This window comes from Lagenorhynchus albirostris, chromosome 6 (genome assembly GCF_949774975.1).
Source record: "Lagenorhynchus albirostris chromosome 6, mLagAlb1.1, whole genome shotgun sequence".
In the NCBI taxonomy this organism is placed as follows: Eukaryota; Metazoa; Chordata; class Mammalia; order Artiodactyla; family Delphinidae; genus Lagenorhynchus; species Lagenorhynchus albirostris.
The window spans coordinates 85,900,462-85,921,985 of NC_083100.1; the positions used below are offsets into that span (position 1 = coordinate 85,900,462).

The 21,524-nt window shown below is 40.0% G+C and overlaps 1 protein-coding gene across 2 annotated transcripts in view; it reads left to right on the forward strand.

Annotated features, from left to right (window-relative positions):
• Nucleotides 1-21,524, forward strand: part of GTDC1 (glycosyltransferase like domain containing 1) — a 359,684-nt gene that overhangs the window by 220,491 nt on the left and 117,669 nt on the right. The window contains exon 5 of one of the 2 annotated variants that reach the window (XM_060152957.1): nucleotides 21,410-21,524. This exon is cut by the window's right edge and continues 218 nt beyond it. The exons of the other annotated variant lie outside the window; for it this stretch is intronic. Within the exon in view, the coding sequence (XP_060008940.1) occupies nucleotides 21,410-21,524 (115 nt within the window). The remainder of the gene's footprint in view (nucleotides 1-21,409) is intronic. 2 annotated transcript variants of the gene reach the window in all.

The following is a 21,524-nucleotide window of genomic DNA, read 5'->3' on the forward strand; positions in this document are numbered from 1 at the left end:
TGCATGTGGCTTGGGTCAGGGGATGTGAGGCAAATGGGAAGCAGCTTCATTTGACCTTTGGGACTTTCCATGCAACTGTAACGTTAAAATTTCCAGTTGCAGAAATGTTTTTTCCAGTATAACCCGGACATTCAGAGGTTGATATTTAAGCCTGGTAGAAAATAAAACTTGAACTTAAAAATAAACACATATTTATTGTAACTCTCTAGGTTCACTTTCTCTAGCAATTACCTTCATTTCTGCAAAACGGAAACTTTATTAAGCAACTACTAGTGCCAAGCACTAAGCTGAACCTTTTACCATTGATTATTGTATTTTATTCTCTCAGTGACCCTATGGCTTTTTTTAAGAAGGGTCATCCCAATAATCAGAGTAGAGTGATGTGGGTTTTTTTACAATGATAGCAATTTCTTTCTGTCAAGATAGGATTTAAAATATTACACTCCTGACTTTTGCTATCCTTCCTTCCAAGAAAAAAAAAAACATGCTATTTATGAGAAGCTCAGTTTAATAATATCAGATGAGCAGAATTCTCTTTTTTAAACAGTTAGCCTTGATGGAAGGCATTTAGATATTAAAGGCCCTCATTCTAAGACAGTTCACCACAAAAGCAGGTCCAAGGGTTATCCATGCATTTTAAATTTTAAATCTAAATTTAAACTTACATTTCCACCAATCAGAACTCAGAGCTAGTATCAATGTTGATCACAGAAAGAGATATGTTTCTAATTAACTAACTTTAAAGCCCTATCTTAATCACTTAGAGCATTCTTGTGCACATCTGTGCTGCAGGAGGAACTGGATTACCTCCATGGTGTATGTGTGTCTGGGTGTGCGTGTGTGTTTAAAGCAATGCTATAACTCTATCCAAATGCGATGCAGCACTGCTTTAAAGTTTAGAAGCAAATGTGTGCTTTGTAATGTAGTTTAAAAATTGAAACCCCCTTCTACCTTATATGTTCTTCTCTTGTAAATTGGGCTTGTTTGTGGAGGGCAGCCATTTCCAATACTGTGACACATACATCCCAGAACTTCTTCCCTCTTACTTCTATGGGACCTAAATGAGCACCAGAGCCAGGGCCTCTCATGTGGTTTTGCTTCATCTTACAATGACATCAGTATCTTTCCATTCGCCTCATTTTTATAAAATTGTGCCCAGAATGAATGGGAATGCCAGTAAAGGAAACTGAGTCCTGGGAGTAATTTTTTACTAGAGTAAATGAAATGATGTGATAAACAAGTACAACCTGACGTGACAACATGGCATAAAGCCGTGATACAAAATGTTTCATTCTATTCTTGTGAATGTTTTTGAAAGCTTTTATGCCTTTCACATGTCTTGTGTGTGTATATACTGACCAGTGGAAGTATAATTCGTGTTCAGATATTTATTTCTGTCACTGAATGACCAGATGGTTCTTGCCTATGTTGGAAGAGAACCATTTTGCCTATTCGATAACTCTGAGTGACATTACATGTAACAAACTAGCCAGGATGATCCACTGTAGCCCGAGTGAGAAACACGTAGCTTTCTCTACTTTGTAAAGTTGGCAGAGACTCACAAATGCCTTTATTCTCATTTTTTAACTGAAATAGTTTGTGTATTTTTCCTACCAAAGTAACAGATGCTCAATGTGGAAAACTATGGCGATACAGGCAAAAACAAGAGAGGAAGAACGCTTATAAATTAATTTTTACTACCTGTAACTTGCCACTTGGAGATTTGATGATGGTCATGAGGCTACAAAGCTGACGTTTCTTTGAATACATACTATTTGTCTGACACTGTGCTAAGTGCTTTACATCAATCAGATTATTTAATCCTCCCTAGAACCCACTGATAAAGGTAATGGTATTAATCTCCTTTCATAGATGAGGAAACTGAAGCTCAGAGATACTAAGTGAATCGCCCAAAGTCACACAGCTAACAGGTCACACAATAGCAGAGCTAATTTAACGTGGGATTGCTGGACAGCTAGCTGCATTGATTTCTATGAGTTGCATATGTGTCAGATATTCCTTTCACTTGCTTTTCAATTGAATTTATGAAGCTTTTGTTATATTAAAGTATTTAGTTTTGCACAAACGAATCTATACTTTTGTGATTTCTACCTTTAGTGCCATGTTTAAAAAGGCCTTTCCTATTCCTAGATTATAGCATGGGAGGGAGAAAAAAAATGCGAACAGTACCAGAAGATAATAATCACAAGCCAGAAAGCCAAGGTATCTGCCGAAGTTGTTACCAACAGGAAGAAGTAGGAGATGTGAGGATGTGTTTGAAGGCAGTGGCAGAAGAGGACATAACGCTGTTCCCTCATTATGAGTATCAAGTCTAATAAGCCAATTAAATACACTTCCTTTCATGCCTCCTACCCTCCCCTTTAAGCTCCTGCATCAGGGTCTGGACTGGGAGGAGGGACTGGAGGAAAAGAGAGGAAGGCTGGGCTTCCCTGGTGGCGCAGTGGTTGAGGGTCCACCTGCCCATGCAGGGGACACGGGTTCGTGCCCCGGTCTGGGAAGATCCCACATGCCGCGGAGCGGCTGGGCCCGTGAGCCATGGCCGCTGAGCCTGCGCGTCCGGAGCCTGTGCTCCGCAACGGGAGAGGCCACAGCAGTGAGAGGCCCCGCGTACCGCAAAAAAAAAAAAAAAAAAGAGAGGAAGTCTTCTTACATAGCTGCTGCAGTTTGAGGGTCTCTTTGGAGTGTCAAATGCCTTCTGTCAGGCAGTGGCCAGATGCCAGCACTTTTGTGTGGCACGTAGATGTGTTCTTTTGAGACACTCCTGGGGAGATCTCACCCACAGGTGTTCCCTGTTGTACAGGAAACCCTCTCTGGATTCTCTCTAATCACTTCCTTCTCTCCGCTCTGACCCCAGGAGTATGTTCCTTGCCCTGAAGGCAGCCTTCCTGAGCGTAGTCCTTTCAATATGGCACATGACTCCCCTCCACTGGGACCACAGGGGAAAACAAAATTAGGTACCCTTTCCCTTCCAAATGGTACAAACTGGAGGCTGCTTTCACTGCTGCCCTTTCTTCTTGCCCTGCCATGTGGACAACTTCTGACAGCCTCCTACCTTCAAAATCTCGAAGTCCTGACTCTCATCAGGATCTATGTCCCATATTTGGTGGGGGCGGGGGGTGGGGGGAGCATATGCATTAGGTTCTCCCAAGAACTCTGTTTTAGGGGCAAGAGGAGGTAGGCTTTTGGGTTCTGGCAGCTTGGCAGTCATTCACTTTGGGGAAAGAGGTGCCGGCCTCCCCTTCTGCCAACCAACCCCAGTATCTATGAGAGGTTTTCATGGAGCACATCTACTCCTGTGAATCTCCTCTTACTTAGGCTGTTAGACAGTGATCGAGAAGAGTACGGGGCCAATATTTCTACCTTTAGCAAGTCCTGCAGAAATGTGGCAGCACCTCTGTTTAGCATTTGTAGGTATTAGTCCTCGGCGTTAGGACCTCAGCTGAAATGCCAAGGTGTTAGGAAAAGTCACACTCCACGCCGTACGCTGTAGAGTTGTGCTGTGGAGATATCATGTGATAGAAAGTTTCTAATTTTTTTTTCAGAATGGATTGTGAGTTATCACAGATGTTTTCTGATTAGTACATTACTTTTTATTTTTTTAATTAATTAATATATTTATTTTTGGCTGCGTTGGGTCTTCGTTGCTGCGCACGGGCTTTCTCTAGTTGCGGTGAGAGGGGGCTACTCTTCGTTGCGGTGCGCGGGCTTCTCATTGTCGTGGCTTCTCTTGTTGCAGAGCACGGGCTCTAGGGCGCCCGGGCTTCAGTAGTTGTGGCTCGCGGGCTCTAGAGCGCAGGCTCAGTAGTTGTGGCGCACGGGCTTAGTTGCTCTGCAGCATGTGGGATCTTCCCAGACCAGGGCTCGAGTCCGTGTCCCCTGCATTATCAGGTGGATTCTTAACCACTGCGCCACCAGGGAAATCCCCACTGCACCACCAGGGACGTCCTGTATATTACTTTTTAAATAGTGGCCCAAGCCGTCAATAAATTGACATTCATTTCTTCTAGAGGTATAACCCCATTACAATAAAATGGAAAAAAATCAAAGGAGTGTTCTGTATTGCAAAGTTATTTCTATGTCACAGTGTGTAGTCTTTAGAAGCAGGATTTTGTTGATCTTGGTGACAACAAATTCAATATATCTAATAATCCTGCATAGCAGGTCTTCATTCTCCTTCCTGTTGATGTGACAGTCACTGTTTAATGAAACCTTATTTTGTATACTATTTGCATTGTAGATCAGGAATGAAGAGCTGAGTTTGCTTAAGCGACAGCTGAGCTGTTTATACTTTTTATATTCTTCCATCAAGAAATAATTACCCTTCAAACAGCCTTACCTCTTTCTACTTTGTATATGCAAACTACCTAAATAAAACATATGCAAACTCCCACACCACACGTCAGTATACAGAAACAGTCAGGACCCAGAAAAGCATAGAATAGCGTATACATAACCTATTCCACTTCCTTGTACCAAGGCATTCATTCATTCAGCAAGTCTATATTGAGCATCTACCGTAAGCCTGCGAGGCAATAGAGTTGATTTTGCTCGTTTATTTACTACAGGAAAGTAAAGAATAATGTTTGTTTTAACTCCAGTTCTATAAAATCGGAATGTTATTTCTGGCTTAACAAAGATAATATTGTAGTAGAACTTCGGTATCTCACTGGTTGCTGTCCGTAATTCTCTGTTGGAGTACATCTACACATGGATTAGTTTGAAATGGCCTTCGGCAGTTTACTGTAGGGCCATCTGGCCATTTGCTATCTGTACTCCCAAAATAACATGCAGTTCTAGAATAACTTAGAACTCAGTTATGCCCTGGCATATATTATTGAAGTGTTAAATGGGTATAAAGTAGGGCATGTATTGACAATTCAGGTAAGATATGCAGTACTCTAAAATAGCCCAGGCCAATAAGATGCAGACTCTCAGTACAGCTAAATTATAGAATAATTACATTTTTAAGATTATAAGAATTTTTTTGTTTTATATGAGAATTTCACTGCATAGTTACTTTTTCTAGGACATTTATTATGTCCTTAAAGGTATACCACTTCCATTTATATCCACTTTAGTATTTAAGGAGATGTTTGTACATCTCTGTGGTTATGATTCACAATAATGTTAGCACAAACTGTGAATGGATGAGTCTCTACTGCAAATATATGCCCACTGTTCAAAAAAGGATATTTCAAGGTGGAAAGTAGAAAACTCTTCTGCCAATAATGTTAAACCTCAAAATAATGTTCAGCATGTCCTGAAAGATGACCATGGATTGTTGTGATCTTTAAACAACCAACATACTATTTCTTTAAAAAGCTTAGAAGAGGGAAATCCAACCATATGTTAAAATGTCTGATTTTTCTTCTAATTCTTTTTCCTATAACAGCAGAATTTTGAGTTTGAGTGGGTGCTCTATAAATACCTGCTGACTGCCGAAGGAAACATATTAGAATTTAGAAAAATGGTGAGTTTTTTTTAAAGGAAGAGTAAAACTTGGGTACAAACCTTTCTCCATTGCTTCATTTTGGGGAGCCTGTAGCTTTCTGGTGTTTCCTGTTGAATATCCATCCTAGAGTAGCAAGTGATAAACTGGCTCGTACAACTTACTGTAGGATTAGACCCTTAATAAGTTCAGATACTAGAACTTCTGGATAGAGAAAATAAAGTAGGTTTTTACAACAGTTAATAGCATAAAGAATAAATTGCAAGTATGAGAAATAAAAGGCACTGTAAAATCTTAGTGCATATTTTGAGAAGAACTAAGTAGAAATTTTATACATTCATTGAAATTAACCACTGAGTGTAAGTATTAGACATGTGTAAAGAGAGAATTAGTGACCTAGAAGCTAGATCTTAAGGAATAAAAAGATAAGAATTCAACATATGTCTAATAGAAGTTTCAGAAGGAAAATTAGAGAAAATGCTAGAAGCAATAGTCAAAGAGATTTGGGTAAGAAATTTCTAGAGATTATTAATTAAGTCATGGATTCGCAAGGTAATGCATATATTTGGTTTTAAAAGATCAGAGGGTGCAAAAAGGATCTGTAAGACAAAGCAAAATTCCTTTACCCAGTTCATCCCACCCCAAACTGCCCCCCTGTCCCAGCTACCACTTAACAAAACTTTTGTTTATCTTGCTATTTCTTGATTTTTTAAAATATGAGATATTATCTGTTGACTTCCTACAGTAGAAATGGTGAGTTAGTTAGCCCTCTTACTGTATGAGCAGGCACATGCAGGCACTCACATATTTTTCCCTCTCCCTAGCCTTCCAATATAGCTGTATCTCAATTTTTGGTTAATTAAATACTCTGTGTTTATGGCATTATTGCTATGTGAAACTGTTCCCTGCTGAGCATCATTGTTTTCTATGATAAGATTTCCTTCCCTGAACAACTCTTCATTTTTTCCTGGAGGTAAATATTGCTTTAGCTTTATTTGCTTGGTTTCTGTGTCACTATCACAAACCCATTCCTAGCTCTGCCACCATCACTAACTCATCTTTTTAATATGGTCAGACACATCAGGAAATCTATCATTTCCATTTTTTTCCTTGGACATCTCCATCCTGGAGGCCTAGATTCTCCTGCTCCTGTTCATTTTATGTTGCTCTCTGGACCTTGAGTCAACTATTTCCTGGATCCCACATCTTTCTCTTTTTTTACTTTATCATTTTAGTGGGGTACATCCACCGGTATCTCCTCAAGAAATGTAGGGAGCTAAAATTTCTTAAGACCTTGCTTGTCTGAAAATGGCTTTGTCCTTCCTCACATTTACTTAATACTAGACTGAGTTTTGAGCTCTCATTGGAACTCATTTTTCTCAGAAGTTTGAGGTAATGCTCCATTGTTTTCTACTTTTTGAACTTCCTGTTGAGAAGTCTGATTTCTATTTCTGATAACTTGCCTGTGACTCTTCGTGTTCACTCTCCCAAAAGGTATTAGATTTTCTTTTTTACTCCTGTCTTCTGAAACTCCTGTCTTCTGAAATTCCATAATTGGATTTTTGTTCTTTTCTTATGCTGGTTATATATTTCCTTCACTACAAAGAATTTTCTTATATTTTTTCTTTGATTTTCTCACCCATGATTTTCTCAATATTATGTTCTTCAACTCCTATTAGTCATTACTGAACCTTAGATTGACCTTATTTTGTTATCTCTTTTCCTATTTTCTTCTTTGTTTTTATTTTGCTTTCTGTAAGATTTTCTCAACTTTATCTTCTAACTCTTCTATTGATTTTTTTTCAGTTATGATATTTTTATATGTAAGCATTCTTTCTTGTTCTTGAATTTCCTTTCTAATCACATCCTGTTTCTCCCATCATGAATGCAAAAGCTTATTTTATCACTATGGATATCATAGGATTATTTTTTAAGTTTTCTTCTACTCTCCATGTTGTCTCAGTTTCCTCTAAGTTCCCCTTTTGTATTTGTTTGATTCATCGTATTAACTTGATGTTAAAATTTTCCTCAAATATCTGATGGTGACTGTCTCTCCATTCATATTTGAGGTGAGACCTTAAAAGATGATTAGAATTTCAGAGACAGGGCTTGTTGACCAGTGACCTTTCTCATAGGAATTCATTTGTTCCATTGTGGCATCTCCACATGTCAGCGTTGCTAGGTCAAGCCCAGTTAGTTTCCAGAGAAAGGTTCCTATAATGTCCTGGAAGGAAAATCTCCAGCTGTCTGGGAGCCAGATGGAGGAGGGGTGCTGGAGAAGCAACATTAATAAATAGACATCCTTTCATTTAATTTCCCTCACCCTTGCCTTTAGCCTTGCCTGGTCTCTGTGGTCCAGATCATCCAGTGAGGAAGCCTTTCTGCTGCTGAGGAGGGAGGTCAGGGGAGAAGGACGGTAGCTGCTTGGCTGCCTGGGCTTGAGGAGATTACCAGAGGGCTTGTGTTTACTTTCTATAGAATTGCTACCAGTTCTGTTTTCAGCTCTGCTCTGCAATTGCACCTCCACAGGCACTTGGTGTGTCCAGTTCCTGAGCCTTCCGGAGTTCCTCTGGAGCAAATGAGCTGCTGTCTCTTTGCTAACACCACGTACACAAGCAGAATCACCTACACTTACAGAAGCATTCTGCCTCCTTCTCTCTGCTCCAACACCACTCATCCATTTGCTTTCCATCTCTTGAAATCCAGTTGACATTTCTTTTCTGTTGTCATCTTACTCAATTATTCTTGTTGTCCCTGAGAGTCCATGCCTTATAAAAATTCCCATACCATTATTTCAGTAGAGCTTCAAAAGGCAGAGGGATTTCAAATTGATGTTTACTCTTCCATGTTTTCCCCAGTCTGTTCTTCATACCGCACGCAGCATTTTTATTCAGACCCAATCTGATTAGAAATTCCTCAAATGGCTATAAACCTCTTACTTATATTATTAAGGGCAGAAAGTCCTCCCCCTGGTTATTTCTCGAGCCTCATTTTTGACCTCCCCCTCCCTTACCTTCATTGCTATCCACACTCACTCAGTGCTCTGGCCATATTTTGCTTTTACCCCTGAACCATGTTTTCTCACCCGGTTCTTTGCACATGCTGTTGTTCTTAACACAGTCCACCTCTCACATTCACACCTGGCTACCTTCTAATCATCATTGAGGTCTCAGCCGAAAGAGCACCTTCTCTGGAGAGCCTTTCTTGACATTAGCCCCCCTCCCCAGGCCTGGGTTCTCATAATCATAATACCTAATTCTCCCCTGATTGGAGCACCTACCCCATTGGGTGTTTCGTGAGGGCATCTTGGCTATTCGCCTGGCACATAATAGGCATTCCAATTTGGGTTGAACGGTGAATAAATGTTTTTCTCTCTGACCTTTTTCACTCAGTATTTTCACTGAGTATGTAAGTCTTTCTTTACCTTCAAGCCTTGGTTATATTCTAGTAATAGCCCAGCACTTTACCCATCTCTTCCAAACTTAGAAATACTAGAAAGTATAGAAAACCTGAAGAAAGTGGAAGTGCTTGTACACTCACTTTGTACATTTAAAGGCTTTATTTCAAATGTAAAGTTAACAAAGTTGTATCTTAAAATATTAGTTTGGAATAAAGACAGTTTCTGTGGCTTAAAAATTAGACAGCGTAGAACCAGAACTTGAAGTGAATCAATACTTAATGCTGTAGCATTGGGAAAAAAAGGGGGTTTGTGCTGGAAGTTGGATTTGCTGGTAATTTTGATTTATTCAGGTTGTGGGTAGGAAAACGAAAAAGGAAAAAATAAAAGACTGGATTTTTGATGCCCATCTGTTCATGCTTCAGAGACCTGGAAACTGATGTTTTAAATTTCCTGGTTTTACTTTTCTGGTTTATACAGCTTTAAGAAGGGAGAAGATGGAACCTCTCAGTTAGAAAAATGAAGGAATAAAAGGAAAGACAAGGAAAAGCGTAAGGTAGAAAAAAGCACCACAGGAAACAAATAATAGAAAGGGAGGAATATATTTGTTTGATTTATAACATTGAGCCTTTTTGTAATTAATGTGCCTCTAGACAGAGAACAAATCTTTGATTAGTATACAAATGAAAGTAAGGTAACATTAAAATGCCTGCCTTAAATGGATGGCTAAAGTGTAACTTGTGAGAGTTAACAAGAAAAACACATCTTAAAAAAAGGCATGGGTCTCTGATTTATAAAGTAGCTTAACTATGAGAGGGCCAGTGGAGTCAGAGACTGGAGTTTTTAGAATGTTGATTATCTCTTTAGTAACCATGAGAGCATAATGTTGACCTTCTCCATTATTATCAAAAATAAAAAATAATAGTATTTCCTGAGCTCTTACTATGTGCCAAGCAACATGGAAAACATAACTCTGCAAGGCAGCATTATTATTAGCTCCATTTTACAGATGGGGTAACTGATAATTAGAGAAAAAACTCTTTCCCCAGGTTAGCTAATAAGTGGCAGAGCCCAGAATTTAAAACAATACAATATACCTAGAGCCCTGCTTGACCCAGTGTGCCTTTTTGCCTCTTAATAATTATAAGGTAATCAGTAGATTTGATTAGAAGTTTGATCCTCCTACTTCCATTGGAAGTCTAGGGGACTGGTCTCATTCTCATTGAACATATGAAGAAACCCAGGTTTCAAAAGATTAAATGTCACAACCGAACAAATTTTTAAGAAAAATTCTTTCCTAAACTCAGTTCTCTATTCTTCTTATTTTTAGTTAAAAAAGGAACATTTTTGTTTCACAATTCATATTTTCTCCATTTCATCCCCCAAATTCTCTTATCAGTTTTGATGGTTAGCTCTCTCGTCTTGTACAATATTCTCTTGTTGTCACTGTCTGTCAACATAGATATGGTACCTTCCACTCTATCATTTTCCTGATACCCTGTTCAGGAAATTTCACCCATCATGGTATTGATTCTTTCCCCTCTTTTCCACAACAGTATCCAGTTGTATTCGTCATCTCAGGCTGCCATAACAAAATACCATAGACTGGGTTGTTTAAACAACAGGAATTTACCATTCTGGAGGCTGAAAGTCTGAGATCAGGGTGCTAGTATAGTCAATTCTGAGGAGAGCTCTCTTCCTGACTTGCAGCTGGCTGCCTTCTGGCTGTGTCCTCACATGTGGCCGTGGGAGGAAAGGGGGAAGAAAGAGAGAGAGAGGAAGAGAGATCTCTTCCTCTTCCTGTAAGACCACAGTCCTATCGGATTATGGACCAATCCTTATGACCTCATTTAACCCTACTTACCTCCTAAAGACCCTATCTCCAGACATAGTCACATTCAGGGTTAGGACTTCAACATATGAATTTGGAGGGAACACAATTCAGCCCATAGCACCCATAAAATGATACCATGCTCTAAAGGATACTCTCCAATTGGAAACACTGCCCTAAGGGAATTCCTATTTTTGTTTGGAAAGAAGAAAGTGATCCTTTCTTCAATACCAGCACATTTTACTATCTTGCTTTCAACCTCCAAATAATGCCTTCCAAAAAAAATTGTGGAATAGGACATGTGATTAGAGATCATTTTAGAGTTTCCTTCAGTGCTTTACTGATGCTGTAGAAGATATGGGATTCCCAGAGTAATGTGAACATTTACTTGCTAACGAGGTAAATCCATACCGAGCAGCTTGCTGAGTCTATGTACACGTGAAACAGCCACTTCCTCTCGCTTGAAAGAAATTACTTCAGATTCACATTTGGGAACTTTTTTCATTTTTGTATACTATTGTTAAATTAAGCGGGGTGAATGAATAGAAGCTTTTAAAACTTCACTTCTGAGTTATTAATGAAACAAATGATGAGCAAATTATTAAGTTTAAATGGAAAAGTTAGATCATTGTAGTAATGGAATCAGTAAATACAGTTTAGTTTAAAGGTAATATGGATAGCTTACGATTTCTGGGGGTAAGAGACCAAAATAAGTACGTATGAAATGTCACTACATATGCTCTAACATTTTTGTAAAAATAGACACAACCTTGGGCTTCCCTGGTGGTGCAGTGGTTGAGAGTCCGCCTGCCGATGCAGCGGACACGGGTTCGTGCCCTGGTCTGGGAAGATCCCACATGCCGCGGAGCGGCTGGGCCCGTGAGCCATAGCCTCTGAGCCTGTGCATCTGGAGCCTGTGCTCTGCAACGGAGAGGCCACAGCAGTGAGAGGCCCGCGTACCACAAAAAAAAAAAAAAAAAAAAAAAGACACAACCTCTTGCTCGTAGAAGGAGCTTAGATATTTGTTGAATGAATATTTGTTGACTGAGTCAAGACAGTGACGCATTTACAAACTAGGAAATCCAGTGTTACCCAAGATGGCCTTAGAAATAACTCCATAAGTGTGGATGTTACATAAAGAAGCAAGGAAATGGGAAGTTTACTTTGATTTCCTCAGCTCATCTACACATCATTACCAACTCTCTTTTAATCCTCTCAAGAAATTTGGAAAAACAGATATTATCCCATTTCATAGATCAGAAAACTGAGGTTCAGAGAAATTAAGTGATTTGAATAAATTCACAAATACAGGAAGTACCGATGCAATACTGGGTACCAATACTACAGCCTGGGTTCTCCCCTCTTCAACATGCCCATTGCCTGAGTGGCCTTACTTTAAGGTGCTTCACAGAGATTTCTCTCCACCTGTCCTCCCAAAAGAATCTCACAGGCTTACTGTGCAATTATCCCATTTGTGATTAGTTTCCTTGAATTAAGGTATTGTGCTTTTGAAAAGTGGCACATATTGAGCATGGAAGATGACTAGTACATTGTGGGAATTTAAGATTAGTTTCCAACAAGGCCAACAGGGAAGAACAGGGCATGATTCAAGGTAGATGCAAGGGGATGCATGGTGGTGAGCGTGGCAGGGATGGGGGCCCTGGGCCACTGGGAAGGAGCATAAAGCTCTTAGGGAATTAACAACCAGTTGGTGGGGAGTGCTTACAGGGGAGGTAGGAAGATAAAGATTCACTGTTTGCAGTTTACCCTGCAACTTTGCTGACTGTGTTCAATTACTACAGTAAACCTTGTGTAAAATAGAGGGTTTTGTGGTGCTTAGCTCTTTTCGGGGGAGGAATGCGAATCATGAGAAGTGTGCATGCATCTGTTCACAAGGATGGCTCTGGGTTTGATAAACATGGGCTGTGGCAACATGCAAGGTAGATTTTCCTAGTCTCATACATTGTTAAGGACCTTAAGTTTTCTGTATGGGAGCAGTATATCATCAAGGGATTTTATAAAATTGCATAAGACAAACTGCTCATACTAGTAGGCAGTTAAATTAGCAGTGTGTACAATCTAAAACACTTTGGAATTAAGAGAGATTGACATATACACCCTACTATATACAAAAGAGATAACGACCTACTGTATAGCACAGGGAACTCTACTCAATACTCTGTTATGACCTATATGGGAAAAGGATCTAATAAAAGAGTGGGTATATGTTTATGTGTAACTGATTCACTGTACTGTACACCTGAAACTAATACAACATTGTAAATCAACTATACGCCAATAAAAATTTTTTTAAAAAGAGAATGAGGAATTGAGGCATAATTATTTAAGTTAAATAATACTAATTACATAAACTGTGTTGCCAGAAGAAGCCATGTATTGTAAATAAATGGTATAAATAAGGTATATGGAGAGTGTTAGATTTTCAGAAATGATTCTTAGAAATGCTGGTGGAAAAAAATATAAATAAACAGACTCATGGGAACAGAACCATCTTTTCCTTATGACAGTCATATATCCCAGCTATTTAAAGGACAGACATCAGAAAATGATGGACCTTAAACAGAAGAGAGGAAGCTGAAGCTTCTCTCTTTGGCAGCCTTCAAGAGAAGATGCTGTCTTGACTAAGTGTGTCATCCCTGGGACCATACATGGATAATGAGGCCAGTCTGATAGCCATAAATATGCTTTCAGTTTCAGCATGCCTTTCTCAGGCTAACAAGTAGGGTTTGCTTGTTAATTTTAACTGAGGCTAGTTTCTATGGATCCTGTTTTCCTATCTTGTCACAAAACAGATTCTTCGTAGTCAAAGCAAGACACCCTTGCTCAGTATCCTCTCTCGGACTGCTGTCAATGTTGCATGTTGGCTTTGAAAATTTGCACCATGGGAGTTGAAATTTGGTTCAGGCACGAAACTCGAGCATTTCAATGACATGGCCTCAACAGCCGCGGTGTTGTTGGATGGCTGTTCCCCCAGAGCATTTGTGCTATGTGCATGTGGATGGTGATTGACTCATCTGTGATTCAAATTTGTTCAAATAATGTTCTGCCAGAGTTTCTTGTTGAAACAGCCTTCGTAGACATGTGCCATCTATTTTTTGAATATTAGCCCATAGCCATCTCCAGTAAAGAGGAGCAGCCATCCCTACAGCCAACCACCAAGCATAAGTCTGTCTTTCTGTTCAACGTTGTGGTCTTCAGACATCCAGTTTTAATTATGATAGACTTCCTTGTTTGTGATTCCTTTATTTAGTGAAGACAATGTGGCAAGAAGTATAGGGAGTGTATGCGTGCACATGAGAATGCTAGATTAAGATCTTTACTTTTATACTTTATAGGTTTATATAAATCTGCTTACCATATAAGTGATATATTGGATACATGTGGGCAACATGATTTTTTGATTATCTTTGATATTTGCTTATGTGGCTAAAATTCTAAAAATGTTAATTTTGTAATTAATTTCCAACACATTGTTTGGAAACAGTGAATAGTTTTTGTTATAAATCACCCAAGAACTTAGATCACTGAACTGCCTGGATGCGTCTTCCCAGTTGGTTTTGGAAAAATTATTTATCTTTGATTCCTATTTCCCTTCTCTTCAACTCTCAACATGGTTTCTGTCCCAAAATCCACAGAAATTGCTGTGATAAAATCGAATGATATTTTTTTCTGCTGTCATCCATATTAGCCTTGAACTGTATTTTTTTCTGTTACTTTTTTCACAGGTTTCCCTGATATCTTCAGACTTCCTTTTCTCTACTGATGTGTGGCCTTGGTGAGTGGCCTTTTGGACTGAGTTTCATCATTTGGAGAGGGAATGCATTTTCCCACTCCTCTGCCATCCCTACTATATAAAACATGCCATCACCTGTCTGGTTGCCCATGCTTTTTGACTCAGGCTGTGCACCTCCTAGGGTCTAAAGTAGTATTTCCCAGGGTATCCTTTGTCGAATATTAATTCTTAAGGTGCCTCTTTGTGTGTATGCATGTGTGGGGGGGTGGTGGTGAGGGCTTCGGGGGATTGGTCCTTGTTTCATTAAGTGCTAAGTTTGGGAAACAATAAACACAATGTCTCTATCACACAATAGGTATTAAATAAATATTTATTGAATGAACAAAAGAATGAATGAATGAACATATTTACTGAACATACTAGCACGTGCTTTGGGAAGTTCTGCTGTGAAGAAATGTTTAACTTTAACCCAGCATTTCCAAAACTTGATCTCTCACAAAACCTTCTCTAGGGCAATACCTACACCACAAAAGCTTCTCTAGGGCAATACCTACACGTTCTGTTTCGTGATAAACAGAACACACCCTGTGAGACTTCAGCCTGAAGGGATGGCCGTACTGTTCTCCCTCCCCGACACCTGAGCTACATGTGCACACGCTGAGCTCCCTCAGCCCCCTCTCTCCGTGCCTGCCCCACAGGGAGGCCAGTTTCCATATTCCAGTTGCTAAGACTCTCCTCTTTTCTCATTGGCTCATATTTGAAATAATCGTTGATGAATTATGCCCTCTCTCTGTCTCCTTAATCATCCACTCATTTGCATCACTTTTTTTCACACGCTATCTTCCAGATCTGCTTTGAGAAGCATGACTTAATCATGTCCTGAGGACTCTTATCTGTGGGTACTTATTTATGAGATTCTATAGGTTGAACTTACCATATTAAGTACTTTTCATTGAAATCTCTCAAAAAGATGTTTGTAGGCAACGTATTCCACATGACATACATTTTAGCCACAGCATTCTCTTCAACAACACATGAATCAGTCTCAATGTCCTAAGTCGATGTGACTTGCTTTATCTTATCACCTTCCTCCTGACTACCTCTGTTGGTCAGCTAAACATATGCTGGCTCCTCAACTTCAGCAGAAATCAGCTAAGGAGCCTAGAGCATTTCCTTTGCTTACCCTCAATCTTAGCATCGGTTTAAGCTCCGCCCAAATCTGGTATTTTCGGACTAATCCAAATAAGGCATTTGGCCATTCCTACAGGTCCAGCTCTACGTTTGTGTGTTTGGATGTGGGTAGTGCAGGGAAGCAATCAGATTTAGGTCTGGAAAGTACTTATTCCAGCTGTGTCTTTAAACATCCCTCAACATAGTACTGGGGTTTTGTGGCAATGCCTCTGGACCCACCCTGGGGGACAGAGGTGGGAAAGAAGGAGAGGAGGCAGAGGGAAGGTTCTACTTTTGTTTCAAAGATTGGCTATTGGTTGGAAAAAAGTTGGGAGTGGGGTCCCAAGGCTGATAACAGATTGGAAACGACTGCAGTAACCAGAATCTTTCTAAGAGTGAAAACATGTTTGAATAGGGCTTCTGAGAGATTCAGAAACAGGAAGGACATTCTGTGAGTAAGGTGGGTAGTAGCATTTCTTTAAGAAAAATTGAGGGGATGGTTAAACGGCAAGGCTGCCATGTGCTCTAGAAGGCAGCTCACTGGTATTCTTTCTTTTCTCTCCTTCACTCCTTACCTCTGTACCTTTCCTCTTCTCATTAGCACCTCTCCCAGAGTTGAAGCTGGGGAGGAGGAAGGAGGTGTTCGGTCATGTGCCTATTTGCATAGTTACTTCACTGAGTTCACACCAGGATAGTGTGAACATTCTGTCCGGTTCTATAAAAAAGCCAGTATCACCCCATCAGTAAGGTATTATTTGCTTTTTTAGCATAGAACCGTTTATTGCCAGCCTTCTCTTCACTGTACATTTCAAATAGCATCTGATTAAGAATGTTCTGGATGGGTTAATTAGTGTGGTGACTATTATTAAGCAAACTGCTTGTTAGTATATGTCTATTTGATCTTGGTATTGATGTGAAGTAATTGACCATAGAGCTACATTTAGAAAAGCTGGAATAAAGTTTTTTGATTTCTATTATGGCAGTAAATAGTTTATATAAAACATGTCTATGAAAATATGGGTTTCATGTCACACACAGAGAATCAGAGTAGACTGTGTGGGATGGTAGTTGAGGATCGTTTTGTTTTATTTTGTTTTTTAGAAATAGTAATACATTTGTCCAGCTTACTTCAAGATCAGCTCTGCTGAAACAAAGTAGTAAAAAATTATTACTGCAGAATATATGAAAACTGAAGTAATTTTAGCTTCCCTCACCTAAAGGACGTATTTCCTTTTAGATTTAGCTAATTGCCTAAATACTTCTTTGGGTAACAATCACTCTATATAAAAGACTATGAGAGAAAAATATGAGAAGATATTGTAAACAAGGAAAGCATAGCACGTAACCACCTTCTTTCAAGTACTGGATTATCATCTATATTATTTTTGGTATTTTGTCCAGTTCTATTATTAAGTTTCCCTAGCTATAGCATTTCCATAGGGAATTTATTCCATGAGCTAATAAATTACAGCGTCAGGGAGTTTTTCTGGAAATTCAGCTTAAATTTTCCCATTCTTAATTTTATCTCATTACTCCTAGTTATACCCCCTTGTACCTGGCTAAATAATTATTCTCTTTCCTTGGAGATTCCTATTATGTACCCCTCTAGTTGTCACTTAACCAGGCTATTCATATTTAGCTCCTTTAATCTGTCCTCATAAATCAATTCTTCCATTGCCTTAATTATTATTATTGCTCTTCTTAGAACTCTCTAATTTTCAAACATATATAGTTATCAGGTGCCTCAGATGAAATCAGCATTTGCACAGTATTCTGCTCCCACAGGCTTGGTCTCTCCCTGTCCTGTACATCACGTTCCATAACCAAGCAGCATCAGTTAGTTTGCTGGTCCAATCAGCCCAGACTCATCTTGTCAAACTCCAGGAAATCTACATAGTCTTTTCCACATGTCCTACTGCTTTCAGGTTTATTTTATTTTGTCAATTTCATAATATTAATAAGCTGAGTTTTGGGTTTCTGTCCATATTGATATTCTGCATCTTCCCATGTCCTTATTCACCACCACCTATCTAGTCAGTCATCCGCAACCTGGGTTAAGGTGGGATTCTGTTCATCCTTGAGAACATTTAGGAAATGTATTGCAAAAAAGCAGGCCTAGCACCTTGTCCACAGCTAGATTCCTTGTCAGTGACCAGTTCCCGTTGCTTACAAACCTTTAGCCAATCTCCCATCTCTTTTAATTTGCAATTTTGCTCACATGCTGGCCAATATAAAGGGATTTTATGAGCAAGATGGGTCATGATACTGTTTTCTAAAATGAAGATATGTTGTTTCAATGTCCATTGATTTGTGTGTGTGTGTGTGTGTGTGTGAATCCTTCGTGCACCAAGTTTGTAATTCTGTTAAAATCCTTTTTAAGCTTGCCTTGGTGTTCTTTATCTGACATAAACAAATAGGTTACTTCGCTTGCGCTATTGTTGATTTCCACATATGTACAGATGTTCCTTCTCTTACCATTTGTTCCATTTGTTTAGGAGAAGTTGAGGATATTGTCATAGTCATGTTTTTTCTTTTAGTGGTGATCGATGGGAAATTTCCTATTGATTTTTAGTTCCTTAGAATCTCCTCAATATTTTGAATTTATTTCAGGAAGAAAGTTGGTTACCTCCCTTCATGATTTTGGACCTGTGAGATCTGAAACTCTAATCTGTATATGCCCAAGTTTCTTTCCATTTTTTAAAAAATAAACTCTCTAATTTTTTATTAGAGCAGTTCTAATAAGACTGAGGTTGTGACCACTGAGTTTTTAAAGGTCTGTAGATGAGAAGAAACATTTTTAGTACAGCATTCATTATAATTCAATAAATTTCCTTAACCTAATAATCTAAAGAGAGATATTAAATTCAATGTTCGTTTTCTAAATGGAAGTATAATGGATTTACAATGCTGTGTTAGTTTCAGGTGTACAGCAAAGTGACTCAGTTTTTTTTAGTATTTCATATATATATATTCTTTTTCAGATCCTTTTCCCTTCTTTTTCCATTTTAAATCAAGAATTAATGTATTACTTTATAAGGGCATACCAAGGAGGCTAGCCCCATTCTTCGTGTTTTATCTGTCCATATGCAATATCTACTTCATCCACTTATGACAGGGCACGGGTGTGGGGGGAGGTGGCTTATACAGTAAGGTGATTTTTCTCAAAAGGCCTCATGAAACAAGCACAGAGCCCCCCACATCATGCCTTTTGCTTCTAGAATGTACATAGCATACTACAGCCAGACTGGATTTCCAGTTCGCAGCAGAACCCACACTGTTGCTTAGCCTTGTTCACCTGCACGTTGGTTCGGAACTAGCGATCGCCCATGCCCCTCTCCACGGCGACCTTCTGACTCAGGTCACTTCTTGAGCACCATCTCTCCTCACCTCGCTTGAAATACATGGCCTCGTCCAAGGCTTTGGGGACGCACTGGATTCCGCACCTGCCACCTGAAACGTTTCTTTTCAATTCCGTCTCTCTCTTCTTCTTCCCTCTCAGCTTTGTAAGGAAGCACGGTGTGTGTTCTCTTGAATAAGGCCCTACTTCCCCTGCAGCAAGCATCCTGCCATTATCACACCTTATGATGTTTTTCTACTTCCATTTTGTTGGGGGTATTTTTGTGGTACGCGGGCCTCTCACTGTTGTGGCCTCTCCCGTTGCGGAGCACAGGCTCTAGACGCGCAGGCTCAGCGGCCATGGCTCACGGGCCCAGCCACTCCACGGCATGTGGGATCCTCCCGGACCGGGGCACGAACCCGTGTCCCCTGCATTGGCAGGCGGACTCTCAACCACTGCACCTCCAGGGAAGCCCCTCTACTTCCATTTTCTAAGACTTCTCTGTTTCCTCAGGATCCTGCTCCCTTCCCTAGCAAGTATCCCCAAGCGAGCACCCCTGTGGACATGCACCCCATTAAAGAAAACTTGACCTTGCCTTCTCCTTTCTTCTCTTTGTCCCCCTCTCTCCCTAACCAGTGTCTGGTTTCTCTCTGCCCTCACCCCACACGAACCGCCCTGGCAGTAGCCAGTGATCTACGGTATAACGAGGCCAAAATCGCCCTGTCGCTTCTGCTGCTGTAACCCCTCTACAGTGTTTCACACCCTTTTTTTTTTTTTTTAACAGTTTTAAGAACTCTTGGTTCTTTTTCCTACCCGTGCTTTAGGAGCTCTTAATTTACCTCAATAGTGTGATATTACTCTCAGATTCCCTTTCAGCTCTTCCAAATGTTCCTCATTGCTTTCCTTGGTTCTGTGGTTCTTCTTCCTCACCTATCTCTTAAATGCATGTACTCTCCATTTCTTCACATACTCCACAATCCAGGTAAGGGGCCGAGTCTCTGCATGGGACTCAGGGCCTCTGAGAACACCCTTGTTGTCTGGCCCCAGCCTGCCTCTCTATACCTCAGATCCCGGGACTCAGACTCTGCCGTGCATCTTATTCCCTGAAGAGTTCATGCTCTTTCACACCCTTTTCCTTTGATCACACTGTTCCCTCCATTCAAAACTTCCCCCTCTCTGCCTTTCAGAATCAGTCAAATAAAACCCTCTTTTAGCCTTTACTTATCCCCAAGTCAGAATTAATCTCTAGTTCTCAGTTTTAAAAGTTAGAATGTCCATTCTTGATATACTGTGTTCCGCCACAGGTTCCTTTGTTGTTCTCAAGTCTGTCTCCCACTCTGTCTACTGGTTTGCTCCCTAGTACTTGGTGAATTCCTTGGTTGCATTTTATGTGTTTGCTTCTATCGACAAGTAGCAGATATCGAACTCTATGACAAAGCATTATGGGAAGAAAGGGGTGAGATGGTAATGAAAAAAATATAAAAAGATACTTCAAGAAATATTAGCAAGGGACCAAGCTATGTGATCCTTATAAAACCTTAGACCATTTGGGAGCCAATAAGAAGATGAAGTCCAACAGATGTGGTTTTGGATTAGCTGCTGACCTAATAGTTGGGCTTCCCTGGTGGCACAGTGGTTAAGAATCTGCCTACCGATGCAAGGGACACGGGTTCAAACCCTGGCCCGGGAAGATCCCACATGCCGCGGAGCAACTAAGCCCGTGTGCCACAACTACTGAGCCTGCGCTCTAGAGCCCACAAGCCACAACTGCTGAGTCCATGTGCCACAACTACTGAAGCCCGTGTGCCTAGAGCCTGTGCTCTGCAACAAGAGAAGCCACGACAATGAGAAGCCTGCACACAACGAAGAGTAGCCCCTGCTCGCTGCAACTAGAGAAAGCCCATGCACAGCAACGAAGACCCAACACAGCCAAAAATAAATAAATTTTTTTTTAAAAAAAAGAAATATTAGCAAAGTCAACTTAATAAAAACGTGTACAAGTGCCCAGGAATACAGAACAGCCATGTGAGCAGAAATACCCAGTGTTAATTCAGGAAGTTTCAAGCATTTTTGTAGGTTAATGAGCAAAAGTATGTTTTGAAAATAAACACTGGGCCATGTCATGACTGGAAAACATAGAACTCCAGAAAGACAAGTAAAGAAAACGCTAAACCATCGCTCTACCCTGATTTTTTATGGTATGTGCAGTGCAGATTTTTATAGCCACAGAAACTCTTTGGAAACCAAAGACAATCTGGTCTAATTTCAAACTTTTGAACTTTCTCTTGGTGACTACTGCTTTTTGTGCTCTTCCTAGAATTTTTGTTATATCTTTAGTTTTTTTTTTTCTCAGTTTTTATACATCATCATCATGTGCTTACAGAAAGGTAAAGAGCAAATTTTAAATAGTATTTTCACTAAATGTATACTGCATTTTCTTTTTGTAACAGATTCATGCCCAGGCACAAAGCAGCGCATTTACAGAAGATACCCAGCCTTAAAGGAAATGGCGGTGTTGCTCCATCCATGGCCCTTCCTTTCCAACAGGAGCAGAGAGGTTCTGAG